This window comes from Copidosoma floridanum, unplaced genomic scaffold (assembly GCF_036245765.1).
Source record: "Copidosoma floridanum isolate Cflo_tuat_1 unplaced genomic scaffold, Cflo_Japanese_pri ptg000013l, whole genome shotgun sequence".
Classification (NCBI taxonomy): domain Eukaryota; kingdom Metazoa; phylum Arthropoda; class Insecta; order Hymenoptera; family Encyrtidae; genus Copidosoma; species Copidosoma floridanum.
In genome coordinates this window covers 31024509-31051591 of record NW_028321890.1, presented here as the reverse complement: position 1 = coordinate 31051591, position 27083 = coordinate 31024509, and the positions used below count along the sequence as shown (strand labels likewise).

The 27083-nt window shown below is 42.1% G+C and overlaps 2 protein-coding genes across 2 annotated transcripts; one reads left to right on the top strand and one right to left on the bottom strand.

Moving 5' to 3' along the window:
- Positions 1-1089: 1089 nt before the first annotated feature.
- Positions 1090-27083, bottom strand: NLG-5 (neuroligin 5). The gene is made up of 9 exons (XM_089591438.1): positions 26901-27083; positions 18249-18546; positions 14904-15056; positions 14371-14574; positions 5695-5887; positions 4452-4896; positions 2141-2414; positions 1908-2054; positions 1090-1787 (listed from the first exon to the last, which is right to left on the bottom strand). Exons 1-9 carry the CDS (start codon positions 27081-27083, stop codon positions 1150-1152), a joined length of 2535 nt encoding a protein of 844 aa, XP_089447564.1. The 3' UTR covers positions 1090-1149.
- On the top strand, positions 11577-13234 carry LOC149375018 (NF-kappa-B inhibitor cactus-like). Its single transcript, XM_089591626.1, has 3 exons — positions 11577-11947; positions 12257-12615; positions 12722-13234. The coding sequence occupies exons 1-3, from the start codon at positions 11700-11702 to the stop codon at positions 13045-13047; spliced, it is 933 nt and encodes a 310-aa protein (XP_089447752.1). The 5' UTR covers positions 11577-11699; the 3' UTR covers positions 13048-13234.

Sequence of the window (27083 nt, the reverse complement as noted above, 5' to 3'; positions counted from 1 at the left end):
ACATTTAAAAAAAAATATATGCATAAGTGAAAAAACGAATGTACAAGTTAACAGATATATCGTACATGTATACTTATTTTCCACTCGTTTCAATATATATTCTGTCACCCATGCGGTATAAATAATATATATAACTAATCAACATTTCAATATAATCATATATACTATGATAATTCATGACTTTCTACCGCATACTTATAAAACAAAGTTATAACTCTTTCAATGCAATTTCAATATCTTAATTAGTAAAATTTCATTTATACGTCGCACACGCGTTTCATTACTATATAATTTATATTATCTTTATACACAATAAATATGTTCTTCTTGCGTCCCATACTCTGGAACTCGTATATTATATTTCCTTTCAATGTTCTGTTTCACCTCTTGACGAATACAACGCGGTGCACACAGAGGAAAAGTTAAAAAAAAAAAAAAAAAAAAGAAGAAATAAGAGTAGTTTTGCCATGCACCACGTTACTCGAGTAGTCATCGAAATTGAAGACCTTCATTTTGACATCGACATGGTGAAAAAAAAAAAAAAAAAAAAAATGCCACAAACAGCATTGATAATGTCAACTTTACATTCTATGTCTATAAGATTAGTTGCGGCTAATTTATAATCGATTACATGGCTAGTAGTAATAATTATTTGGGTCCGCGCCATCTAGCGGTCTTCATTTTTTCGCCGAAAAGTGGCCTCTAAAATTCTGAACCAGAGCTTTAGGCCTAGAGCCATTTAGTCAATTATATAAACCAGCCGCAACTAATCTTACAAATATAAAATAAAAAGTTAACATTATTTGTGCTACTTGCCACAAGTTTGCAATTTATCTTTTATCCGAAAATCGACCTCTAAAAGTATAAAAAAAAAAAAAGAAAAAAAACGACCATCGTCTCGTAAAAGGGGCATTACGAAACAAAAGCGCCAAAAGAGATTCCGCCGTCGCGGCAGCAAAAAGAGCGCTGGTTTCGCGTGCGGTACAACATACAGTGTCATGTGTGTATTGGTATACCAGAAGCCTTCGCCTGGGCCGGTGGTGGTGCACGGCTCCCTCAGAACTGCGATTCGACGATCGCGTCCTGGGAATCGACGAAGGTGACGCGTTTCGCGCGCGCGACGGTGCCCTCAGGGGGCGACCACTAATGCTATACCGTGTCCTCTTGGATTTGAACGCGTTTCTTGAGAGTACTGCTCGGACCGGTGCTCAGCGAGCTCGAGGTCCTCTGAGGCGGACGGGGCGGCTTCGCCTGCTGGTGCTCCTTCGGCCTGGTCAAGGTGCGATTGCGCTCCAATTGCTGCTCGGTCGTGCCACACTCGTCCTGCATGTGGTCCTGGACGGAGGAGGGACTCTTGGGCAGGGTAGTGTAGCTGGGCGGCGGATCGAGGGGCTTGCTCGAGGACCCGCAGGTGGTGGTACCGCTGCTCGCGGCTACGCTCATCTCCTGGCCATTGGCGGTGGAAGAGGCGGAGTCGTTGGCGTAGGCGCGCTTCTTGTCTCGGTCGCGCTGGTAGTAGATGCCCGCGAAGATGAGCATGTTCAGGACGAGGAGGATGCAGCCGACCCCGACCGTTATCGCGAGGGCCGTCGTCGTGCTGTAGTAGTGGCGCGAGGCCAGCCGCTGCAGCAGCTCCGCGTCGTCCTTGCTCTCGCCGAGGACGTTGTTCTCCGTCTCGCTGTTCTCGCTGTTGTCGCTCGTCGTCGCGCAAGCCGTCGTCGACGTCGAGCCCGTGCGCGCCACCCCCGGCAACGTTATCGGGGTGTACCACTCGTCCCGAACCGGTCCTGCGGATGCACACACGTCTCATCATATTTACATATCGAGATCTGATTGTTGACATTTGTTTCAAATTCAGATTTCATTTTTTGCAGGTATAAATAGCGGTGCATCGCCTATGGGCTTACCAGCGTAAAATAAGTCGCCCTTCTCGCGAAAGTGGTGATGCCTCATCGACACGTCGTCCCCGGCGGGCTGATGGAGCTGTGGCACCAAATTCAACCAGGATGCCATTTTGTGGCCGCGGTAGTGGTTTTTCATCTTGGGCTTCAAAGCTGACGGCGATTGAGAAGAGGGAGAGAGATGAATGTTTGTTGGAGAAAGGGGGGGGGAGGTGAGTGCGGGTGTAAGGGCGAGTTACCGATCATGAGGTACTGCTGCGTGCTGGTCTCGTACTTGTCCCAGGTGAGGCCGCGGTAGCGCGTCTTCTCCTTGACGGTGCCGTAATCGACGGACTCGATGTTGTGGGGCTCGTTGGGGTTGCCGGTTTTCGCGAAATTCGTGAAGAAGGTCAGCACCGCCTCGGTGACTCCCTGGTCGGCTCGCGAGTAGTTCTGGGGGAAGAATCGGCCCCCGGACACCAGTGGCAGGCCAAATATGTACGGGATTGCTTCGCCGCGGACGCTGCCGAGTCTCTGATGTCGGGAAAGACGATCAAGAGATTAATCATCGGTTCGCCGATTTTTTTTTTCGTTTGGTCTTATATTCATCTCGTATGTTTCTCTGTTATCTTGGCAAGAAAAGGGAACTTTTTTTACGGAACTTTTTATTTTCCAATTTACCCGCAAAAATGGAAAACGCTAACGTAATTCAGCTCCACCAAAATTTTTCACATCTATTATCCCGTCGTACATACAAGAACGCACTTATCATCAAACAGTGATACGTTTCAAAAGCAGAATTTTGGCAACTCGCATCGGGTAGGAATAAAAAGTTGGAAGATAATTAAAGTACGAGAGATGAAAATAGTAGAGGAACGTCAAAATGCAAATGAGCGTCATCGGAACAAAAGAGTATTTTTACAACACGTGGGGAATTTCGCAGCGAAATGTTTGCGCACAAATAAATGGAACGACTGGTGTAGTCAAATCCGCAGTAAAATAAAAATAAAAAAAAAAAAAAGGCTATGCAGAACTAAACAGGCGTGGAAATTATTCCAGAATGATGAAGAAAGGAAGTAAGTACTACAAGTCTCCTAATTAATTACGAAGCGTGTCTGCAGCTGCTCTGTCTTGATGAGATGTCCCTTGGAATTTCCAAGATGTGCAATTACCGAGTGCAAGGAATTTGCGCGAATTGTATTATTTTATACCTTAAAAAAATCTCTTTCCCTTACGCAATTGCAAGCCTTGGAAAATTCCTTGGCTTCAGGAAGATGGGGTTTCAATGTTACAGCGCGCAACTGAGTGAGACACGTTATTTGTAAATTGCAGCAGGGCACTGCTTCTTGTTATTGTTGGCGAAGAAATTTCCGAGACGCGAAATTGACGAGTTATTAAGTTTGGACTTTTAAATTTTACCTGCTGCATCGAGTTTCAAGCTTTTTTTTTTTTTTTTTTTTGCCTTACTGCGCGATTGTAGTTTCGTAATTTTTTCAAGTACGTCAAAACTTTTCGCCATCGTCATTTCGACGTCTACTCAGAAGAAAAACGTATACATCAGTACCAGAATTACAAATGGGAAAATAAACTGTTTGAACTTTTGAAAAAATCGAGTCACGTTGAATTAAAAAAGATCGAACGGGCTTGCATCTTTTAAACTCTGCCAATTGTTATAATTGTTTTAAAAACGCATTTTGAGCTCAATGAACTTTTGTAGAAGAAAAAAAAAAAAAACATCTGACATAATATAATTATGAGCTAACAGATAAGAAACAAAAAAAAATTCTACTTGAAGCGTCAAAATAAATGTCAAAAGCCAAATTTGCCCGGTAAATCCTTAAAAACTCATATGGGTACAACCTGATGATCCCCAACTAAGAATCGAATGTACGTGTCTCCCCTCGTTCATTTTACGTATAATATACGTGTACAAATATAGCAAAGACGTGTGATGTATGCGCACACGGGAAAGGAACTTGAAGAGCCTCTCCGCGGAAGAGCACAAAGGGAAGCCCCCTCTCTCTCGCGTGCATACCCCAGTGGCCTCTCCCATCACTTCGAGCGCCAGCACCTCCAGCTCTCCACGTGTCTGGCCCGGAAGGTGGAAAACCCTCGACCCGCCAACCCTCGAACTTTCCCACCCAACTCTTACGGGTGTCTTCTTTCACCCTTTTTTTTTTTTCTCTCCGCGCGTCCACTAAAAAGATATCTCGTTCTTGCCCTTCTGATGTAAAAAAAAAAGAGAGACAAAAGGGAATGCGCCCGAGTTTTCAGCGGGTTCCCTTCATAAATTAGGGAAAAGAGAGAATTATGCATACGGTAGGTATATACCTAGGCCGGCCACAAGGAGAGAAGAAAGCAAGGGGGTTTCCAATGTTTTCTCCGGCCCGGCTTTTCACGTCCGAGTTATTGAATTTGAAATAAACGGCCGACGGGGTATTGAAATTTACGACCCCCGCCTCGACAATAACCCCTGGCTCCGCTCCACATAGGAATGTAATTTTTTTTTTTTTATAAACGCTTGCCCCACATAGTCCAAACTTTTGAAACATGCGTATAAGAGTATCGTACCTGGGGATAGTCGCTGTCCTTGCTCTGGTAGTTGAAGTGGAAAAAGTAGGTGCTGGCACCGCGTCGCGCGTGATAGAACGCGACCCTCATGAGCGGGGCGACCGTGTGCCCGTCGCTGAGGGCTTCCATGGTCGACTCGCGTATGTTGATGGGATGGAGGACCGGCCGGTCCCAGTCGGTGTACTCGTTCTTCACCGCACTGAATATCTCGTTCAGGTGGTAGACGTACGCGTTGCGTATGAAGGTGCGCAGCACCCGGTTGCGCTGGTCCTCCTCGAAGCCGAACTCTATGTCGTTCGCGCTGAAGTCGAGGTAAGACTCGGCGCTTGCCACGCCGAGGATCAACGGTACCTTTATGAACGCGTCGCTCAGCCGTTCCATGTCCAAACCGGGGTCTGGCTGACTGCCGTCCACGGGCAGACTCGGTCCGATGCTCGGCATGAATCTACGTGCGAATGCGAATATATAGCTCGTGGTGAATTTTGTCGGGATGAGGCCCATTCGGCTTGAATCGGTGCGACAAATGGATGCCTTTGACTATGGGCGCGTCTATACAAATGGGAGGAGCTTTTTTTCCTCAAAAAACCTTCCTTTTTTTTTTTCTCTCCGGACCGAGCGATAATTTCATGACTTTCATACTGTCAAGTTCAGTGTTTTACCAATAAAAAAAAAAAAATTAAAAAATTGTTTGGATTGATAAATCCAAGGAATTAGCCTTAAATAAAGAACTACTTTCGTCCCCTGGTCCATCTGGAAAGGAAGCAACTTGAAAAACGATCCTTCATTTTGTTTGGCGAAGAACATTTTTCTTCTCTCTCTTCTTTTTTTTTCGTTTTCAAACGGAGGAAAGTTTTGTATAGCCGTCCCGGAGTAATTATCTTCTCGCGCTCGATAAATCTTTTTGAAACTCCCAACGGGCGAAATGGGTATAAAAATAATCACGAGACCGAGTTCGGAACTTCGGAACTAATTTAACGATCTCTCCGCACAACAATAATTAGAACGATAAAAAAAAAAAAAAAAAAAAAAAAAAAGAAAAGATATACGTCTTGTAAAGTGTCCAGGATATTGACGACGGTTGGATTAAAATTACCGTTCAGCCCCGTATATCTGCTAAAATTTCCATATACCTTTGAAAACATTTAGCAACGATCCGATGGTTAAACTTTCAATAAAACCTTGATATTTCATCAATCATATATCAGGATGTAATTGTAAGGGTGTAAATGCATACGCAACGTACTTGATCTCGGTGAGTTCGACGTCGAGTATGGCCTCGAGGGAAACGGCCCTCAAGCACTCGGCGATGTCCTCGTCGTTCTCGTAGCGGCAGTCGAGTTGTTTGGCAACCTGCACCCGCAGATCATTCGGATCGTTTACCACGGCCCACGGACTCAGCGCCGAGCCGCTCAGCAGCACGACGTTCCGAAAGAGTCCTACGACAGACAATACGCTTTGTTAGTAAAAGCTTTTTTTGACGTTTGCGTTTTATCCATTGTTGCGGTATCTATTTTAATCGGTTTGAAAAATTTCTCACGGAATAAAACCACCCTTATACACCTAACATGGAACGACATGTCGATCGTTTTTTTTTTTTTTTTTTTTTTTTCCACAGGTAAGTTTTCATGTTTTTTACATCCCCTCCCACTACTGCCAAGCCCCAACTCGAAACCACAAATTTACAACGGGAAATATAGGACGTGCATACATTAAAGCGCGCACGAGTGGCCTGATGTATATATACGCGGTAGAGCTCGTACGAATATGTATTATGGTCATGAGAGCAAATTTTTTTTTCCCCCCTGCAAAAAAAAAGGTGCACATATATACGTACACAGTTAAATTATATTTCATCGCCAGCTCGACTACAGTGTGCACGAAAAAAAAAAAGAAAAAAATCTTTCTCGCTTTTACTGCACTCCATAGTCCGAGATAAATGGAGACGCGTACCGTAAAACAATGCAACGCGAGAGAAACGCTGATCCACCAGATCTGCATAACAATGTATACATAATACAATTATTATTTATTTGGTTTACGCGAATAGATATTCCAAGTACAGTTCAATTATATCTATAAATATGTGATGGATACAGCGTTGGCGAGCCATTAAAAGTTGCGACCTCTGCTCGAAACGTTGGAGCTTTGCCAGGTGCCTATTGATACACGGCCGAGCTTTTCGATTGATGATGATCACACACGCGTTCACTGCAAAGGCCACTATGCCTATAATTACTAATTCTCTCCTCGCAAGGTACTCTCGCGCGTCGCATCACAGACTTGCCGGCATTGGGCTTTGGTATCTGATGGAACTTTTGAATCACGATGATGATGATACGCGTGCACGCCCATCTCCTTTTATTACGATTAATCAGCTAAATTACATATACGTTTACTCTAATGCGTACGTGTAGGCGCACGAGTAATTATAGATGCATGCAAGGGCAGTCTATCGAAGTTTCTATCGACTGTGTATCTGGGGCGCGCGATGAATTAAAATTTATAGGTATTAGGTTTTACAAAAAATCCATTATTAATATACCTGTAGACAGCATTAATGGACCAAAAATATCATACAGGTACACTAATATACCTTCCTCTTTCTTTTTCACCCGTCCTCCACACGTTTAATTTTGCCTACCATATACCATATAAAAATACAATATTCCTAACTTTTCTTACTATTTTAACGGCAAATTGTATCCTTTGTTTCATTAACATCCTTTATATTCAAACCATCACCTCTCCATTTTTCACCTTCACTTCCGCTAAAATTCTTTCATATACTTGAAATCATGGCGTAAAATTTTTGTTTTTTCATCGCACATTCAGCATACGTTTTTTCGTCTAATAATTCCTTTGACACGCGCGTGACAATGAAAAAAAAAAAAAAAAAAAAGAAAAAACGTTATCCGTCGACGAAATTTGTTGAATATGCTTCATAGGAAGGGTCGTTCCGATTATTCGGACTCCAAAAGTGGCGGGCCATTGAATTCCAAACGAAACCCCCCAGCCCTTTTCACTTGTGTCAGACTCGATCGAAAAACACTTCCATTTCGTAGCTTTTTATCGTACGCTTATCTGCGTTTCGTGTTGATTACGAAAGTAATCGCGTCGTATTTGGACACGAGTCGCGTCAGCTGCTGAATTTTATCCTGGTGACAAGTTGAATTTACATTATTCATCGCGTAGTGGTATAATAGCCATACATGGCGCGGAGCATGAAACCTAAAAAAAAAAAAAAAAAATTGACTCTACCTGATTCTGCTTGATCGTTTTTGCATCCGTATGATGTGCCGTATACTGTGATGGCGTTAAAGTAAAAACCAATTTATCGTGTTGAAGGGTGGGGCAAGGGGTGACAGAAAAAAAATTTTTTTTTTGCCAATAGCCAGTACTCGTACATGTACGGTGTTGGATGGCGATAGCGATCCGGAAGGGTTTTGGAACTATCGGAGCAGAACTTGTTTCAATTAGTTTTCTCTCCTTTTTTTCCCACCATCTCTTTCAATTTGTCGGTCGGGGCTACGTGGGTACAGGAGGGTGGCGGAAGGGCGATGAGCGTGAAACAAAAATCATACATGTACACATATACATCGACGCGCTTTTCCGTGAAATTTCGTTCCGGCTTTTTTGATTTTTCTTTTCGCTCGTTTAATTTGGCTCCCAATTTTTTTTTTCTCCCTCACGCGGATAACCTGCGGGTACTCCTATGATACATATTTTTTTTTTTTGCGCGACGGGGAATGCATGTAGGTATTTTTTGGTCGCCCAGCGTAGCAGAGCATGCGATTAAATTACAGTGGTATTCTTTGAAAAATTCTTCCCCTTTTTTTTATACATATATAGATTTATTATTACGATAAAATCAGTGAATGATTTTGTACTCGAGGGAAATTTAATCACAAATATGTTCACGATTGGAATTCCTGTGAGAGCATATCGAATTTCCACGAAGAATTCCAAAGTGAGTAGGTATCAAATTTTCAATTAGGTGTATACTGTGTGCACTGAACGACAGAGTCAAAAGCATTTTTTCATAAATTGAAAAAAAAAAAAAAAAAAAAAAAAATGATTGGAGAGGCTTTATTTGTTCTACTTATACCATCGTAATGACGAGAATTTCGGGGAAGAGAAAACATTATCATACGAAGTCGACAAGTGCATACACTTTTATACATTTGTATTGTACAAGTATGATAATTAAAGACAAACGAGGAATAATAACTACATGTTGTACTTCGTACCTATGCCAATACTCTGAGAAATCAGAGGAAGAAGAGACGATAAAGGGAAGTGAAAAGTATGGTTTTGGAAAAAGACAATTTCAAAGTATATATACATTCGACAGAAACTCGGCAATTGTCTCGCCTGCAGGTGCTTCGAAAAGTAAGGGAGAGAGAGAGGGGGGGGGGATCGAAGGTAAATCAAAGTTTGATATTAGTCTATATATACGTATACTACCACCACCACCACCACCACCACAGCACCCACCTTATCTGTCATCTCTTTGGCTCGTTCGCTGGATATGGTTTATTGCCTTGAGCTTCCCTGGCTCTCTTTGCAAGAGTAGTACAGATAGAAGGTAAAAGTATATATATATATAGGGGAGAGGGAAGAAAATTCGCTCACTCACCGGTTTTTTCTTTTTTTTTTTTTTATATTTAATTTACTGCAAAACCTTTTTACTTGAAAAATATTTCTATAGTCATATATATCCTCACCCGAGGCACTGCTGAAGTCTTTGAAAAACTCAGAATGACTTATATGAAATCTTTTTTAATCACCACTAGAGCAACGCGAAGAAATTTTAGGAGACTCACAATCAATGTAATACGTGCGACTCACTGCAGTGAATCGGTAATAACCGCAAATTTAAGGAGAAGGTGGCGAGATGAAGAACAGTAGTAGCGGCAATATAGCTGTGGTCACAATTAGAGAAAGAAGAAAAAAAAGAGTAGGGGACCCACGTTGCCAGAGTAATTTACAATAACAAAAAGAATGTGGATTCGCCTTGAGTGAGTTTATGTATATAAATGTATAACGAGCGCGCGTACAAGGGCTGTAGGTACATAATAAGCAAGAAAAAGAAAAGTAGGAAAAAAAATAGGTCGCGCGTGAGTCGAGGGGCGTCCGAGTTATTGTTTCGGTACCATCACATAGGCATACGTGTATACAAACCTTGGAGTCGCGAGTGCCATTCTTGCACGGGGCTGCTGTTGCTGCTACTTTTGCGAGAGGGTAGGGAAAAAAAAACGCCCTTGGGTGACAACCGACTTTGGAGCGGATGCTAAAAGTTGACTGGCGGCATCCCGGCAAAGGCTTCCTTGGCTGCCCATCTCTGTACAATACACACCTAAACACACCCCCGTTGTCATTTTTTTTCTTTTTTTGGCTCCTTCTTTCTCGATTTGACCGCCTTCTCTTTTTTTTTCCCAGCCACGCGCGTGCTTTCCGGCATCTCTCGTTTTCTCAAAAGCCAACCATTTTTTTTTTTTTTTTTTTTATCCAGAGCTCGTTTCCTCTTCGACCGCGAGCACGCGATTCTATTTGCTCTAATGTTTCCGCGGTATAATAACAACGTCCTACTTTTTACAATTTTTTCTTGTAGATGGCCCTTTGGAGTCCCAATTGATTTTTTTTTTACCGTTTTCACGTACTATTGACGTTGGAACTCGCTCTTTTTGCAAAAACTTTACATTGGGCGTGTGCGGATCGCTTGGGAAAAAAAAACTTTTTTCTTTTTTTTTTTTCCTGTACGGGCTCTCTGTTGGGAAAACTTTTGATCACTAATGGAACGAGATCAGGAAAGAGGTATAATTTTTGACGTTTGATTAAATTCTTTTTTTTCTTTTTTTTTTTTTTTTTCACAAATGAACTTTTAAATCAAACAGTCTCGGCTTATACACCGGAAAACAGATTAGAGGGAGGAGATTAGATTGTTTGTTTTTATTAGCTGAAAATTTATTAGAAAAGAGAGAAAAAACGAACATTGACTTGACTCGATGCGACCAGCTTCTGAGCTTCTTTCGTTTTCTTCGTTTCCTTTTCCGATATTTTTGAATGGTACGTTATAATTATACTTCTATATATGTATATACAGCGTTCGAGGCTCTCCGAGGGTTCTTGTTAACCGATTCCTCAGGCATTTTTCCTCGACGGGGCTTTTATAATGATCGTCACTTGTACATATTTCAGTGAGAAAAGGAACTACACCATCTAATACGTACATTTACCCTCGCGATCGAATTGATTTACCTACATTTTCCATGGGGTATACCCATACTCGCGGCAGAATTTGCTCAAACGAAATAAGCGCGATCGTACTTTAGCCAAAGGGCACAGCTTTTCCCGCAGCGGTTGTTTGCTGACCACCGAAGGAGATATATCATATCGAAAGTCTCGAATTTTCAACTCGACGTATCCAAGAGGAAAACCTAAGATAAATATCTGGGTATGGATGGATGGATGCGGGGTCAAAAAGCGTAGCCACAGTGGAGCCCGGGGCGAGAGGAAAAAGGGGACACGCAAGGGAACTACTGATGGCCAAGGTAAACATCGACGGTTGCAACTCTTACTTTGGCCTTTTCCTTACAGGCTATGCCTCTGATTTTCATATAATATAAGGAAGACATAAGTATATATGCATAGTATAAGCGATGCACCATATCCATTAGAGGCTCGAGGTTTATTATTTACGCGAACGAAACTTAATATTATTCCGATCTCGTAACTTGTACTGCTTTTAATTTGTGTTTTGTCTTTTCTTTTCCATTTTTTTTTTTTAAGTATTTTTCATCCATGCACCTATTTAACGTACATCTTGCGATTGTTCAAGGTACATTACACTAAAATAAAAGTCAACCGTTGAATACCTGCTGGACCACTTGCGTAGGATTCCCTGGCGTAGGAGTTCCTATTCAAGCAATTATGGAAAAAGTCCCAGTAAGTATTGTACTCGAGAGGTTGAGTCATGTACGTTCCGACAGGGCGCCTCGGTAGCCCTCGCCTTTTTTCGTGCGGCTTCGCATACGGTCTCCCCCCATTGCCGTCCTACTGTCCCAAACGCCCGGTAGTATACCCGGTCCTCCAGTTGGAGCACAGTTCACTCTCGACTCTCTCCAGCTGAACACCGAGCAGTTCCCCGGTCTCCTTCGCTACCATCAAAGTGCGGCAGGTAACTCACGCAGTCGAGTCGAGTTTTGTGCGTCGCTGATCGACAAGCATACCTACAAGGCTTTGGGAGAAATGGGTATCAGTTATCCAAGTGCTACCAATGACGCAGCTCCGAGCAGCTTGACCAAGAGTCCCAAAGTGCCGAACGAAAATAACATGGAAATAGACAACGTGGAGGTTGCTCCCGTGCAACGTCAGATGGATGTCGGCGAGTTGGTGGTCGACGCGAGTAACAAAAAAATTTGGAAGTGGATCCGTAAAATACGCGCGAATGGAGTGTCCATTGAGGAATTTTTCAAGCAGGACAAAAACGCCGATACGTGAGTACATTTTCCTCGCTCAGTTATTGAACTTTATTGGGACGTTCGGGCTCTTTTAAAATTAAAATTTTTCCTCAGTTTTGCATTTCGTTCAAAATTAATCGCCCCTGCGTTTGTGATTTACGAGTACCGTTGGTATCGAGCATAGTGCTCGTTTTGCTTTCAGATTCATTTTTTTTTTTTTTTTTTTTTTTTTTTTTGTCTTCACGTACTTGTCACATTTACTCGATTCATTCAAATCACGACCAAACAATATTCGTTAAAATGAACACCACAATGAAGTAACAATAATTTTACTTTCTGCATCAGTGAACTGACGAGGGTCGTACGACAGGGTCTCGAAAGCGCCGGCGTGTGGCTTATCGAGGCCATAGGCGGGAGGAGCGATCTCCTGGACCTGTACAACTCGGACGTGCACACGGCCTTGCACCTAGCCGTCATGCTGGGCAGCGCCACCCTCACCCGAAAACTCGTGCTCTCCGGTGCAAACGCCAAGCTGATAACCGAGGACGGCAACACTCCTCTGCACTTGGCTTGCATGAGCAACGACCTCGACTGCCTGAAAGCCCTGACGTTGCCCTTTGCTCCGGAAGAGCTGGCCGCGCTGCAGGGGAGCGTGGAAAACCAGCCGAGACCGAGTGTCAACTTGGAGGCGAAAAATGGCCAAGGTCGGTACCGTTACCTCCAAGCTCTTGATTTTTCTCCAAGACCCGCAAAATTGCTCGGGCCCCCATGGTAACTTTCACGTCCAACCGTGCATTTTCTATTCCGTAGGAAAAACTTGCCTGCACTTGGCTGTGAGGAATAGAAACGAAGCGGTGGTGCATCATCTGTTGGAGTCCGGTGCGGACGTCAATACGACGGAAAACCTCACCGGCAAGGCGGCCTTGCATTTGGCAGCCGAGGATGGCACGCTGCGGTTCGTTCACCTCTTGGCGCAAAACAAGAACTGTGATTGGAATCAGGAAAATTATGCTGGATCCACGGCTTACGAGGTTGCGGTGAATTACGGTCACTTACATGTGTGCCATTACCTTTATACTTTGGGGGCGGACACGAGGTATCGCGAGGAAGAAGAGAAATATATTTTGATACTTTGATGTGTCATTGCACGCGCAAATGGTGATTGTTTGGGTACATATACAGAAGTTCATGAACAACAACAAGTGTAAAATGTCCTTACTGTTACTTGTGTTACGAAAAGGCTTTTTACGATACAAGTGTGTGTAAAAACTGAGAGAGTTATTGTGATAAAACATTGCGAGGGAACAAATAGTTTTTCGTGCCATGCGGATTTTTGTAAAAATATATACACGTGTATATACATATTAAATTGTTAAAAATTTTGTAAAAAAATAATAACAATTATAGAAATATCGACCTATATCGTTTTAATTGTTCTTTTTCCCCCCGCTTTAATCATATACATCGCAAATTTTCTAGTCAATAAAAATTCAGGTAAAAATGACATCTCTTCAAAGAAAATCGGCGTGGGATGTACAATAATATCAAAATAACACTCGTTACGATTTTCCGCAAAGTGAAAAAATTTGTTTTTGCCTTGGGGGGAAAAGAAAGTAGCAACTTGGAAATCGGGAATGAGGAAAAACGGTGGCCACTTTTGTACGCGTAGGACAACGTTTTCCTTCATTTTCTTTTCTGTTTTAAGCGAGTAAAATACAAACAAAATCGGCGCTACGGAGCACTTTGGTGCACGGCTCGTCACCCAATTAGCAAAAAAACTCGTCCTCCAAAAGAATAAACACCGAGGCTGTAAACGTGCATACCAACAACTCTCCCAAATTGCCCGACGGGATAAACGATGTATTGTACAGGCTCGTATAGGCATGCACGCGACAAGAAACACCGTTTTTACCAGCTCTTAGAGTAAACGGGACCGGCAACAGCTCTTTACGAATAAATAACAGAGCCAAACACTTTTTACCCTTCCTCCTCCTGCCAACGCCAGGACGGAAATTTTTAATTACCGCTCGTTCGCTCGCCCGCACTTTTTCCCTCGTGCATTTGACAAGGCGAGTTAGCTACGGCCATACTTTGTATACAACAGTGCACGCAAACACCTGTAAGTTAAACAACAGCCGGGACTGCACTGTGCGCTTGCGTGGAGCTCAATTGTTTCACGGATTTTCGAAAAATCCATTGGCTCATTGCTTCTCCGAGACTTTCCCAGCCAAAAAAACAATGCCACAAATTTTTAGAGATACTGTGACACCTGTTTTGTTCCTTTCAACCCATTACTATACTTTCAGAAAACAAAGAATGTATATATATATATACATCACAAAGTACGCATATTGTGTACTTATATACAAAAAATGTAATTGAGCAACAGAGAAGGGCGGGACGTCGCTTGCCAAACATCATTTATAAAAAAAAACACAACAGCGAGAAAAAAAACTCACCTTTGGCGAATGGCGCGAGCAGCAGGTAATTAGCGAGAGCTGCCCCGGTGTCGTGGCCCATGAGGGTGACGCGGCCCGGGTCGCCACCAAAGGCGCCTATGTTGTCGCGCACCCAAGCGAGGCCCATCGCCAGGTCGTGCAGCGCCAGGTTGCCGCTCGCCGCCGAGTCCTGCGACTCTGTGAGCGGCTTCGTCCTCAGGAAACCTGCGGATCGGTTGAACATTTTTTTTTTTTTTTTTCCAACAGTTCGAACGGCCACTTGGGGGAAACGGAAGGGGAAAAAGTTTGCCTATACTTTTCGGGGGTGGGGCGGATATCAGGGACAAAAGGTGCCCTTTGGCAGAAAAGTTTCCGTTCCACTCGACCGGTGTACATAATGCGCGCACACGCGCGTGCTCAAACTCCATCGTTGGTTCATGATTAGAAAGCCGTTGGCTGCGTGTGTAGTAAGGTAATGCGGCCAGCGGGTATATAATCCCGAGGAAAGTTTGGGCGGACGGGAATCGGAGTTGGGTGCCCTTGCACGTACGTACCTAAAATCCCAAGGCGATAGTTGAGGGTAACGAGGATGACGTGGCCCGCGCTCGCGAGCACCGAGCCGTCGTATACGTTGCCGGTGCCCCACTCGAAGCTCTCACCGTGTATGTAAACTATCACGGCGTAGGGCGCCTCCAATCCTCGGGCACCTGGAACACGCAATTTTTAGCACTGCTGGAAGTTGATGCAGTGAGTCGAACTTCCCATTGAGCACATGTTTTTTTTTTTTTTTTTTTTTTTTTTTTTACCACCCGTTCCTTAAATTGCGTGTACGTGTGTATAGGTGCGGTATAAATTAATAATCAGTCCGTTTGCTAATTCGTCGAGTTGTGTAATTAGTAAAATTGTGTTGATCAGCATTCAAAATTATTGTTCGTTGGGTCGAACGAATTAACGAGCACGCGTGTAACTCGAACTGTAACTGCTAATCGACACGAAAAAAAAAGAAAAGGTCTTTTGTTTCTTTTTTGCCCGAGCATTGGTTCATTTCGTTGACTCACTGGGTAAAAGATGAAAAAGAGATTATAAAAAAATTATTCGCCCAACTTGGCTCTCAATCGGATCGTAGATCTTCCTGGTAATCATGGAATCGAGTCTTATTTTCGAGGAGATGAGTAAAAATAATGTAACAATGATGAGTATAAGGAAAGCAACCTGTTACTTTTAAACGAATGCCCGTTTAATTACTGCTTGGCGAGTGGACAGCTGGGAGCAAAAATCTCAAGAGAGGGAGAAAGAAGAAAAAGGCGTGCAACTGGCACCGAGTGTGTTTAATTAGTCCGATGCTCCCTCCGTTGTGCTGAGCTCATTGGTGTAAGTGCACACGCGGAGCGATTTTTCGGGAAGACAACGCGAGAACGAGGCGCGTGGGCCGCAGGAAGGAAGGGAGAGCGATTTAGTTAGGTGTATAAACTTGCGGAAATTCATTAGAGCGCGACGCCGCGATAATTCATAGACGCCTCGCTGTTGAGGGGCACGGGCTCTCCCTTTCCCTCGCAAACGACTGTTTCGTTGTGCGAGCGATTACTCGGGTTTCGGGTGAGCGGCGTTTAACTTTGGTAGAGGGGAAGTATTTTTTTTGTTTGTTTTTGTTTCATTTAATTTCACCGATTCGCCAGATAGGCTCACAAACTTGTACGTTAATCAAATTTTCAATATATTATCCAAATAAAAGACAGACTGTTTTTTAACTGTGTTCCACTGCGCTACGAGACTAATTGAATCATTTTTTTTTTTTTGACGAAATTACAGTTAATTTTCTCGGTATTTGTTACATTCAGCGACGATATTATTGTACCGAAAATAAAAATAAAGTTAATAAAATTCTTGTCGAATTTACCGAGCTCTATTCATTAGTCCGGCGGGTGGGGGAGGGTCAACTTTTTTAATTGCAGCAACACACAAACAAAATATCTCGATACATGGTCAAGTTTTAAATTGGAAATTTGCGACAAGCCGCATTTCTTTACCCAATCGATAGGTAATTTAAAAGTTAGTTCAGTACAAGCGCAAATATCGGGATGAAATTTAAACGAAAACAAGGGAGGGAAGCTCGCTTTTTTGCGCCCTCGCGACGAAAGAACAAACTAATTAAAGTACAGAAGAAAATAAAGCTTCAGCGCAGTCAGAAAGGTAGTGGGTCTTCGCGCACGGCATTTTTTTTTTTTTTTTTTTTTAAATTTTTTTTAAAAATATTTTACTTCTTGCGCGAGGGCAAAATAAGGCGTCCATCCTGCATTTACGCTTCTGAAATAAGATCACCGGGCGAGGAGCGACGGCGCCTCTCGTTAAAATTTAATTAAAGTGTAAGCTTTTCAATACTTTTTACCATCGCGAAAAACTCTTCCCTCTTTTCCCATGAATATGTTTATCCCTTTTATCCCATAAACACGAACGAAATAAGATTTTTTTTTTTTAACCCTTTGAACGCACATTAATCGCATCTTTTCAAATTCTTGCACTCGTAAATTTAAAAAAAAAAAATTTTTTTTTACATCAATAAATAGAAATAAAAATAACCCAAACGAATTCCCAGGCAAAACAACCAGGTCGAGAACTCTTGCGATAAAACCCGTCAATTGGAGCGACCACTCGAATACGAAAAAAAAAAAAAAAAAAAAAAAACTTTAATTCGCGTTTCTCCGTTAAAAGGATAACGCACCCTCAAATTAATCGCAAGCACATGATCTGCATCGAAATACGTTTCAACGACTATCCTTTGCAAAAAAATGTGTGCGACAAAAAAAGTGTCCTGCACCACTGTACTATGGCGATGGAAAAAAAAAACTGTAGACCACATTGATAACCGCGCTCTCTCTGCGTCTCAGTTGAAAAAAAAAAAAAAAAAAAAAATTAATTCCAGCCATTCGCGACGAAGCGACGAGTACCGAATTGTCACTCAATAGAGACGATGACGCGCGAACGTCAGTCCCCTCGAAAGCCCTTGTTGTCATTGCGGTCCTACGGTCGACTCCGAGCAAAAAGGGCCATTATTACACGGGCGCGAGTGTGTTGCAGCTGCCTGCAGGGGTCGGGTTGGCGAAATTAAATTCGGTGCTTCCACGCTTGCGGCGACGGGAGTACACGTATATATATATATATATATATATATATATATATATATATATACACATGATGTAGGTGTACAGCTTCCGGCTTCACACGCTCCACCTTTATATCGTTATTCTGTGCACCGCGTGCGGAGGGCGCCTTTGGCCACGCGTGAGGGGGTTGAATTTCGCAAACTCGGGGGAACGACGCTTCCATGGATCGCGTGGTTACCAGAGTAGATACAACAGTAGTACCAGCATAGTGGGAGCATCGGCAGGCGCGACCAACGAAAAACTGGTTTCCGTCATGCATTTGGGGAACAAAAATTTTTCCCGTGGATTTTCACGTAAGTGTACTTACACCCGTTTCTAAGCTTTTACCCATCTCCCCCCATAACATGAGCATACTTTGCGGGCACGAACGTTTTTTTTTCTTTCTTAAGCCACGCGTGATGGATCATCGACGAAAATTCCATTCCGTATCCACCTGCTTCGGAGTGGGTACACGTTCCATCGATAAATTACGTTGACGAAGAGCGCGACACAATTTTGGTGTATATTTATTTTCTCTTCAAAAAAACTTTGACGCGCTGCTCAACAATCGGCAATTATTTAATTTTATCAACATTTACCACCTGGCGAATGTCGGTGTATCGTCAGACACTATATATAGACGCGAGATCTACAAAACCAAGTAGAAAAGGTCGGAACAGCGTCAGACCAAAGACAAGCAAGAGTCGGCAAGGCAGCAAGTAGTACGAGTCAGCGTACAGTCAGACAGTCACAACTTACCGCTGCCGGGTATGTAGAGGTTGAGAAAGAGACAGTCCTCGCTGTGGTTGGCGACGAACTTGGCCAGCCTGACGAGCTGGTTGTACCTGCCCTGGGGCATGTCCTGGAGGGCGATGGTCCGGTTGCGCAGGTCGGGCAGCTTTTGCGGGCAGGGCTGGCCGAAGGTGTCGGCGCGCTTGATGCCCTTCCAAACCAGGGGCGGCTGGGGCGGCCGGAGCCTCAGATCGCCGACGGGCGCTGCTGCGTAGGGTATGCCCCGGAAGACCTCCACCGGGTCCAGGTGCTGGCTGTTCAAGTCCTGCGACGGGTCAGGCAAAATCCGGACTTTAGTCTCGAGGTGTATTGTGTGATGTGTACTGCACCCTCGAAGGGAGCTTATCTAATGGTTGTTGAGGCTTTTTTGCTCTCCCAAACCCACTGACTATTTTGTGCAAACTTTTTCGTGTCAACAGGGAAACACATGTCTATGGAAGTATTCAAAAATGAGTGAAATAGAGAAAAACAAAACAAAACTGGGCCACCTTTACATAAACAAAATTATGAGTTACTAAGTATTTTTGGATTGGATCAAATTCTCAGTATTAGTTGTTAATGAGTATACTTTTTTCTTTTTACATCCCCTTGAGGATTAGTACCTACATAAACATCCACTTTACAAACTACACACATGCATGTGTTCAAACTTTAAGCTGCAAATATATTACTTGGGGTAATTTAACAGGAACATAAGAAAAAAAAATGAAATTATACAAACTTACGTAAGTTAGTGTTTTAAATAAATTCTCAGAGTACAAAATTTAAAGTCTTTTCATTTTAGATCACACAAAAATTGTATTAATGTAGGTACAATTCAAATAACATCTTAGAGTATGATTTTTAACCAATTCATATATTGGAAAATACTTTAAGATAAGAAGTGATGCCACGATAAGAGTAAACATGTTTACAACTCAGAGTCATTTTATAGCTGTATTGTATTTTATTCAACTGGTTATGAAACAAACTATTTTGAAAAATAAATTAAGTGCTTTTATCAGTAATATAGTTGTTATACATTTTTTAAGGCACTTCATTTAGTAATGAGTTTATCTTAGAATACAAGGCTTCATAAGTTCTAGAAATATATTTAAGTTCCTTGATGTGTTAAAAAACGATATCTCTTACAGTTAAATCTACATTTTCCTCTTGATCTCCTATCTCTATACACTCGAATGACATATTAATCAAGTTATCTATCACATTTTTTAATCCATTGGTATTACCGGAATGTTGAAGTGCTGACATAAACTTTATTGTGCATTTCTTGTAATTCTTGTAATATCTTGCGGTTCTTAACACCGAGGCCAAGTAATTCATAAGTTTAACGGTAAGTTCTGGATCCACAGGCTCAAAGCCTGAGTTTAAATACTTCCTCAGTTCGGGTGACATTTGCAAATTTGCTTTCATTTTCTCGATACCACCGGGGCATACTAATAATAAACAATGATTCATGTGCTCTCTACATTTACTTTCACTGAGAACTGACTGGCCATAACTTGTAAATTCAGCAACCTTATCTTTGAGCATCTCAATCATGGTGTTACTGAAAGTTTAAAAAAAATTTTTTTTAAACCGTAAGATTTTGGTAATTCAGGATATGAAAGTTGGTCAGTAAATAAATTAAAGTTACAGTGAATCTGAGGCTTGATAATGTTTTTTTTTTTTTTTTTTTTTTTTTTTTTTTCAACTTGTCTGGGAGATCAGACAGATGAGAATTGAAGTATTAGGCTATTTTTACCTATAAGCTATGGCTTGAGGCTCAAATTCTTTCCACTTCTGTCATCCCTGTATCGAAAAAAGCACGATAGGCTCCATAGCAATAAAATTACAGAGCATGCTAAGGCACGATATTTCGACTCTGTACATTCAACAGTTCAACAATAACCAAGTGAAATCTACTGACCAGAAATTCATCAGGGCCACTCGAGCCACAATACTCCTGAATGGATTGTAATAGAAAAATTGACGTAATTTCATCAACTCACCTCATTTTTGACACTACTTTTTGTTTAGAATATAGTAACCCTTAAAATAAACGGATGAAACTTAGAGTTTACAGAGAAAAATCCATATCAAGCATAATACAAGTGGCTCAAAATGGCGCATGCACAAATTTTTCTGCTCATTGTTTTTATTTGTTTTCCCCGTGTTCACCGGCCGCTTCGCTACGAACGCGATACCTCTCGAGATATCGATACTCGAAGGTAGCGTCAATATCGAGTTGTCAATCGATATGTTTCAAGGCGGTAAATTCAAATTACGTGCAATAAGATATTTAAAAAGTTTAATGAAACTAGTTTGCGAATAATGCTTATTATTACATAACTCTTATTGATTTGTGAGGAACATCGATTTGTAGGCATTTTTAGGTGCATAATAAAAAATTGATTCATAGTGCGTATGAAAACATAAAGTATACAGTAAAACTATGTTAGCATACAGCTTTTATACGATTATGTTTTAATCGTTTTATCACTTGACGGTTTGTAAACACATGAAAAAAATCTATCAGGTGAATGAGCAAGTAAGAAATACTAAAACTTTACCTATAAAAATGTTTGATGATTCACATGTTCTGGTATATGAACATTATATATCTATTGTCGGGAGAAAAAGAATCGTTAACGCTTTGACATGAACTAAAAAAATACCCATAGGTTACGTCTGTCAAAAACATTCTCAATATTTACCCACCCAAGTACCTGTTGTTTTAGTAACTTCAATTTTCAGTTCCAGCGATTGTGATTCCGGTCGCAGGCCCGAATATTTTTTTAGCCGCGTGTACGAGAGACGAAAAGCAAATTGAAAACCGATCGAGCCATCGAACCGCGTTGGCGCACGTGCTGTTCATACATCACACGTGAAAAATGAATTTCGGAAAGTGCGCCCGAACATTCGACGTATTTTTTTTTAACTTCTGCATCAGCGATTCCGAAAGTTCCAATTTTCACTAAAATTCCATTGTTGAAAAAATAACGCGACGTTAGTTAAATTCGACACAAAAATCACACATATACACCATGTGATATTAGTTTGTCCAAATATCCCAAGAGAATCTGCAGTAATACCTCTCAGTTGATACATTTTCATTTTTACATTTTATTCCGGATAAAAGAGTATATATACAATACAAGCGTAAGGGTGTATACGTATAGCCGAGAAAAGCTGAAAAACACGCAGAAAAAGGGGCGAATTAGGATACACTTTTCCGAGGTAACAACATATTCTCTGCATGATTTTATATACTTGCTTGCTTGAACATGAAAAGAAGCTTTTGAAAAGCGTATTATATACGTGCAGGTTTCACGTAAGATTATACCCTGTACAATGTACCTAATACCTATGACGTCAAAACGCGCATGTAAAATGAAAATGTCAAAAAACGTATGCAATATTTTACACAAAAGCATATACTTTAATATCTATCTATACGTGCTCTGACGTTTGTATACTATACCTCATAGAAAGTAAAAGAGAATAAAGTCTGTAGAGCTTCGAGTCCTGTATATGGCACATGGAAGATTTTGATTAACTCGTGCGGCTTATGGGTTCGAATTTTGTTTGAAAGTTTCTTCGTAAAATTCGAGAACTCGCGCCTTTACAAAGTTTATATTGGTAAAAGTGCAGCTGCAGACGTGTACGAGGCTGGGATGCGTTTGGAATATGTTTATATAGACCATCACGGCGATATATATCATTTGGCGAAATCGCGGGAATATTTCATCTCGAAAAAGTTAAAGTTTTCAACTTTGCTTTGAACATACACATATATATATATATATATATATATATATATATATATATACATCTAAACGAACGCAATGTATGGCATATTGTACAAATTGACGTTCGGTTGGTCGAAACAAGGTAATCGAAAGCAAAAAGGAAGATTCGTTTTGTAATTCTTCGAAATACGATGATATCGACCGATTGACCAAAAAGTGACTGCACTGTATAATAAAAAATAAAAAAAAAAAGGTAAAAACGCACATCGGGGCAATATTTTTCAGGCACACCTATTCTCGATAATTCCATCGGCACAACTTTTTATCTTCACGCACGGTTGAACGCATACAAAAAACAAGCTGCCGCAACACCAGCACCAGCCTTTCAAATGTATAAAAAATAAAAAAAAACCAGGCACACCCAACTGTATATGTACAATACAGTTTTTTTTTTTTTTTTTTTCCCACAAAAGGGATAATGTACGTGGTGCATGGTTTGGTGCGTTTTTCTCCATAAAACGCAGCAAATATACCCGTACGCGAGCGCGGAACCCTTTCTTCGAGGCAACGTTTGCCCTTGCACCCGCTGAAATATATATATACGTATTAATAAACATATATCCATCCGACGAGCGAGAGCATGCGAACTGGAGCTTTATCTTTCTTCCATCACCCCTTTTCTTCCCTCCGAGGCCCCATCGTTTGTTTCGCCCATAAATAATCATCAATTGTACATATACATATATGTTGTAAAAAGTATAGGTAATGTACACACGCGATGTATTTTGGACTCCCTATTAATCGGAATGTGCTCATGACATACAAAGCGAGTCTAATGAAGAAAAAGGGGATTCAATTGTGCATTGAATCATTTGCGTAAGGTATTTTGTAACTTTCACACCTACAGCTCGGGGCTGGGACATTACATTATATACACGTCTATATTAAATGCCTGAGGGTATCTTGCGGTGGACAGTTGTATTGGGCGTAGCCTACACTAAACTATACCGATGTGCATATGTAAAAATGTTCAATTTTCGAATTAGGTACTTATCGTATCCAATAAGGTATTAAAAACTTGTGGGAAGAAGAGAGCGTGCGCGGGTGTGATGCACGTTTGGCCGTTCCTCCGCGCGCGTGGTGGACAATTTCATTCGAAAATCAATCTAGACACCCCCGCGCACGTGACCGTAATCTCTTATCACCACCACTGCGTATATAGGGTATATAATATATATACACACTCCTTGGTATATCGATCGCAGTCGACACTCTTATAATATATACGCTCGCGCCTGGGACTGGAGGTTATTCGAGCATTTGGAATTCCAAACGCGAGTCGATATCATTTGGTCCCCGAGCCGAACGAGCTAAAAGACGAACGATAATGTATTAATTTTTCAACCTATTCGAGCGCATATAGATATAAATGTGTATATATGTTTACTCCGCACACACTTACACCGGCTTTTAAGTAATTTACAATCTGCAATATATGCATGTATAAGTGATATCACTTGATCAATTTGATGACGATATACTTGAGCAAAGTATAATATATACATATAAGCGATTCAAGGGTAGGTGTACGGCCTATATGCTTTTTCGAATTTTTCATCCTTACCATAATCACAAAGTAAGTACGAGTATACCACCACCTCCTCTGTGGTCTATATAGACTGCACGTATTACACGAGAGGATTCGCACTCCTTTATATATATTATACACATTGTAAATCGGTGTAACATAATGGCACACGCGCAGGGGAGCTCGTAAATTCGCTGATAACTATAATGTCATCACACACATCCAGCGATCGATCAAACATCATATTCACATCCACATATATTAATTTATACTCCCGATCGTGTTTGTGCGTCCACATTCATTATATAAATGTGTATATCCAATATGATTAAAACGCGCTCTTTCATCATGAAGTGGGAATTGGGTATAGGTATAAGGATGCCCGTAATTTGAGGGCTGGTTTGATTACTTTGGACACCGTTATTATAGCTTGAAATCGAGGAAACATCGGTGAGAGAGGGCGCGAAAAAAATCTTTTACACTTGCATGACATTAATTATTGTCATGGTTGGACACGGACTATACGGACCGCTCTTATCGTCCAAGTGTCGACAGTTTTAGAGAAAATATCCCTACATTTAGGCGATATAGCGCAATTTTTAAAGGTCAAAGCGATCAAGGTTATATGTGTGGTAAACTTAATTGCGCGTGGCTCGAACCGAGAAGAGAAAACGCGAAACTCTTACCTCCTGTACCACCCCCTGGCACTTGGCTTAACTGTATCTATTGCGAGCAAAGGCAGCCTGTACATTATTTGTGGGACCCTTTGCCGAGGTGTATCATCAAAAGCGGGCGGCCCTTTGCGGTGTCAGTTTTCTAAGGTGCCATATACTTATATTGAGGGAGCCACCTCGTTTTCTTCCTTTGTGTTCTTTTTTCCCTTCCCCCCTTTTATAAATGAACGCTGAGCCGTACATGTAGTTACGATGCTGGACACTATATTTACACGACAGTTGAGGCAGGTGTATGGATTATACCGTACGTGTATTATACGTCGTATACGTTGTGTCCCGGGCAACACTGAACCCTCCGAAATCGAGGGTATTGCGAGGAGGTCCAGCATCAAAGGGTCTGACGTGGAGGGATCTAGGGATATTTAAAAGACAAAAAACCGCGTTTAACCTGACGCATAATAATTATCTGGTATGAAATTTAAGACTCCGTGGGACAAACATTAGGAAATATGAGTATTGTAATAGCTTGACTGCCAAGTGAGCTTTCAATGATCAGCCCCACCTTAACGTCGGTGCGAAGGTGTTTGGAGCCCGGTACCCTCGAAACGGCCACGCGGAGTTTAGCGCAGCGCAGCCTCGTGAATATCAATTAGGGGCGATTGGCGTCCGGTGCGTCACTCTTGATCTCCCCGGGTTTATACCTACGACCTGCACGTATACAGGCACCTTCATGTCATTGGCTCTTGGGTCAGCCGGGAAACGTTATTGGGTATAAAATATCACTAGCTTAAAAATTATTGTTGAAGCAATGGAGGAAGGAACGAGTGCCATCCGTGTGAAAAAACAATCCAATCGATGAAATCACGTGGCTAATGATGCATACAGGGCGATGGCCATTCCCCTCGCCTTGTGTGTGTTTACCATGTATGTAATTGGCAGCTCGAGGGGCACGGTTGAGCGGACTTTAATTGTTATTGTTCGTGCTCGGCGATTCATTTTTTTTTTTTGACCTTCTCTTTCCACCTGACACGGCCAATCGGATTTAAATGTCGGTAGCGCCGGAGAGACAATTGGTTTTTAATCGAAACCACGCTACTAATGACGCTCGTTATCCGGCGATCCGCTTTTAACCCTCTCTTTTTTTTTTTTGGCTCAGTTTAGAGTGGTATTATTATTGCTATTGCTATTTACTTCGGGTAAAAACACGGGAAAAGAGGATCGATCCGTCAAGTCGAGTCTTGTTGACATTCGTGCATGTAACAGCACTGCAGTGAGATCGAGGTCGCGGTGATGGTTCGTATACATCTATATCTGTATAAGGTCATATTTATAAAAACTCACGCATTTGCTCATTTATATACATTTATCGATCAAAAAGAGGGACAGAGTCATTGTTCGCGGCATTGCGATAAGATTGTGTACAATTAATGAACAAAGGACCCGAAGCTGGGTATGTACATATACCTATACGACCGGGAAGCGCCGACTACAGTTATGATCGATCGGGCTCGACGATGGTATACACAGACGAGCGCCCACGTGAATTATCGCTCATGATTTGTCGCCGTGGCTGTAATATACAGCGCGTGTATGTATTCATATATATGTACCTATATGTTTTCACCTGTCATATTTCGGTAACGGGTTTCATCCGCGGGTGATTTAGCGGTGGTGCTGGTTTTTTACTATACATGTAGAATCAATGTAAAACCAAGATACCGTCGTTTCGGGGGGAGGGAAAAAAAAAGAAGAACCCCGTACTTGTATACACCACACTCAGCAAACGCGATAAAACCCAAAGTCGATGTGTAAGTACCGAGAGCTTGAACGAAGCTTGTGCGTAGTCGAGGTGATTTCCTGCCACATGCCATATACCGTTAATGATTCGAGTAAGCATTAGAAGGAGAGCGCGTCGAAAGCTCGTCCCGTCTGTTGGTGCTGATCAAACTCCAACCGACACACGAGCCCTGATCCCTGATGAAAAGTTCAAACACGCTATACCTGCACCTATACACGTGTATATATATATGTATACATACGATACTCTTTTCATTGCGCCGATCGCCCGTGTAATGGAGCGGAAGCGCGAGTTTGTCGCTTCCGTAGTCGGAGGGACGTTCGCCGATCTGCCATTGTTCCCGCGCGCTTCATCATCCATCGTGCGACCATTACACGCTCTTCTCTCTCTGGTGTCTCCACCCCGATGGTTCTTCATTGACTCGTACCCGAGCGCCGGCTATACACGTCCGGGGGTTGTTATATTGGGTTACAGTCATTTGTAACTACATGAGCCGAAACAAAAGTACACGTGTAGGTATACATAATATCCCTAATCGTTGGCTCATCGTGGCAGTACACTTTATCTCGTGCCGTTTGGATACGAGCGTTTTAACTATTTTATCACTGATTTCTCTTGATAATCGTATATCAAGTATACGCCGATGCGTTTAATAATCTTGCGGCTGTCCTCATTAAGTGCATATAGTATGGGAAAAACGCATCGGCTAACAATTATTTTTATCCTATTAAAAAAAGAACTTGTATACCTCCGTGTAGGGGGGGGGGGAAAGTAGAGAAATAGATTCTGGTGGTCCCGCAAGGATAGTAAAACGTAAATTCGTCTCACCTGCAAAATACCTCGAATCTGGCCCGACTTGGTCTCGACAATGCGAGAGGCGTACCGGGTGGCGGTCTGCTGGTGCTGGGACGACGTTGCGGCGCTCGCGAGCTCGAGGATCAGGAAAATCAAACCGAGGAGAGTGGCAGTCCTTCGCTCCCAGGGCGGAGGCCGTCGGCATCCCGTGGGCAT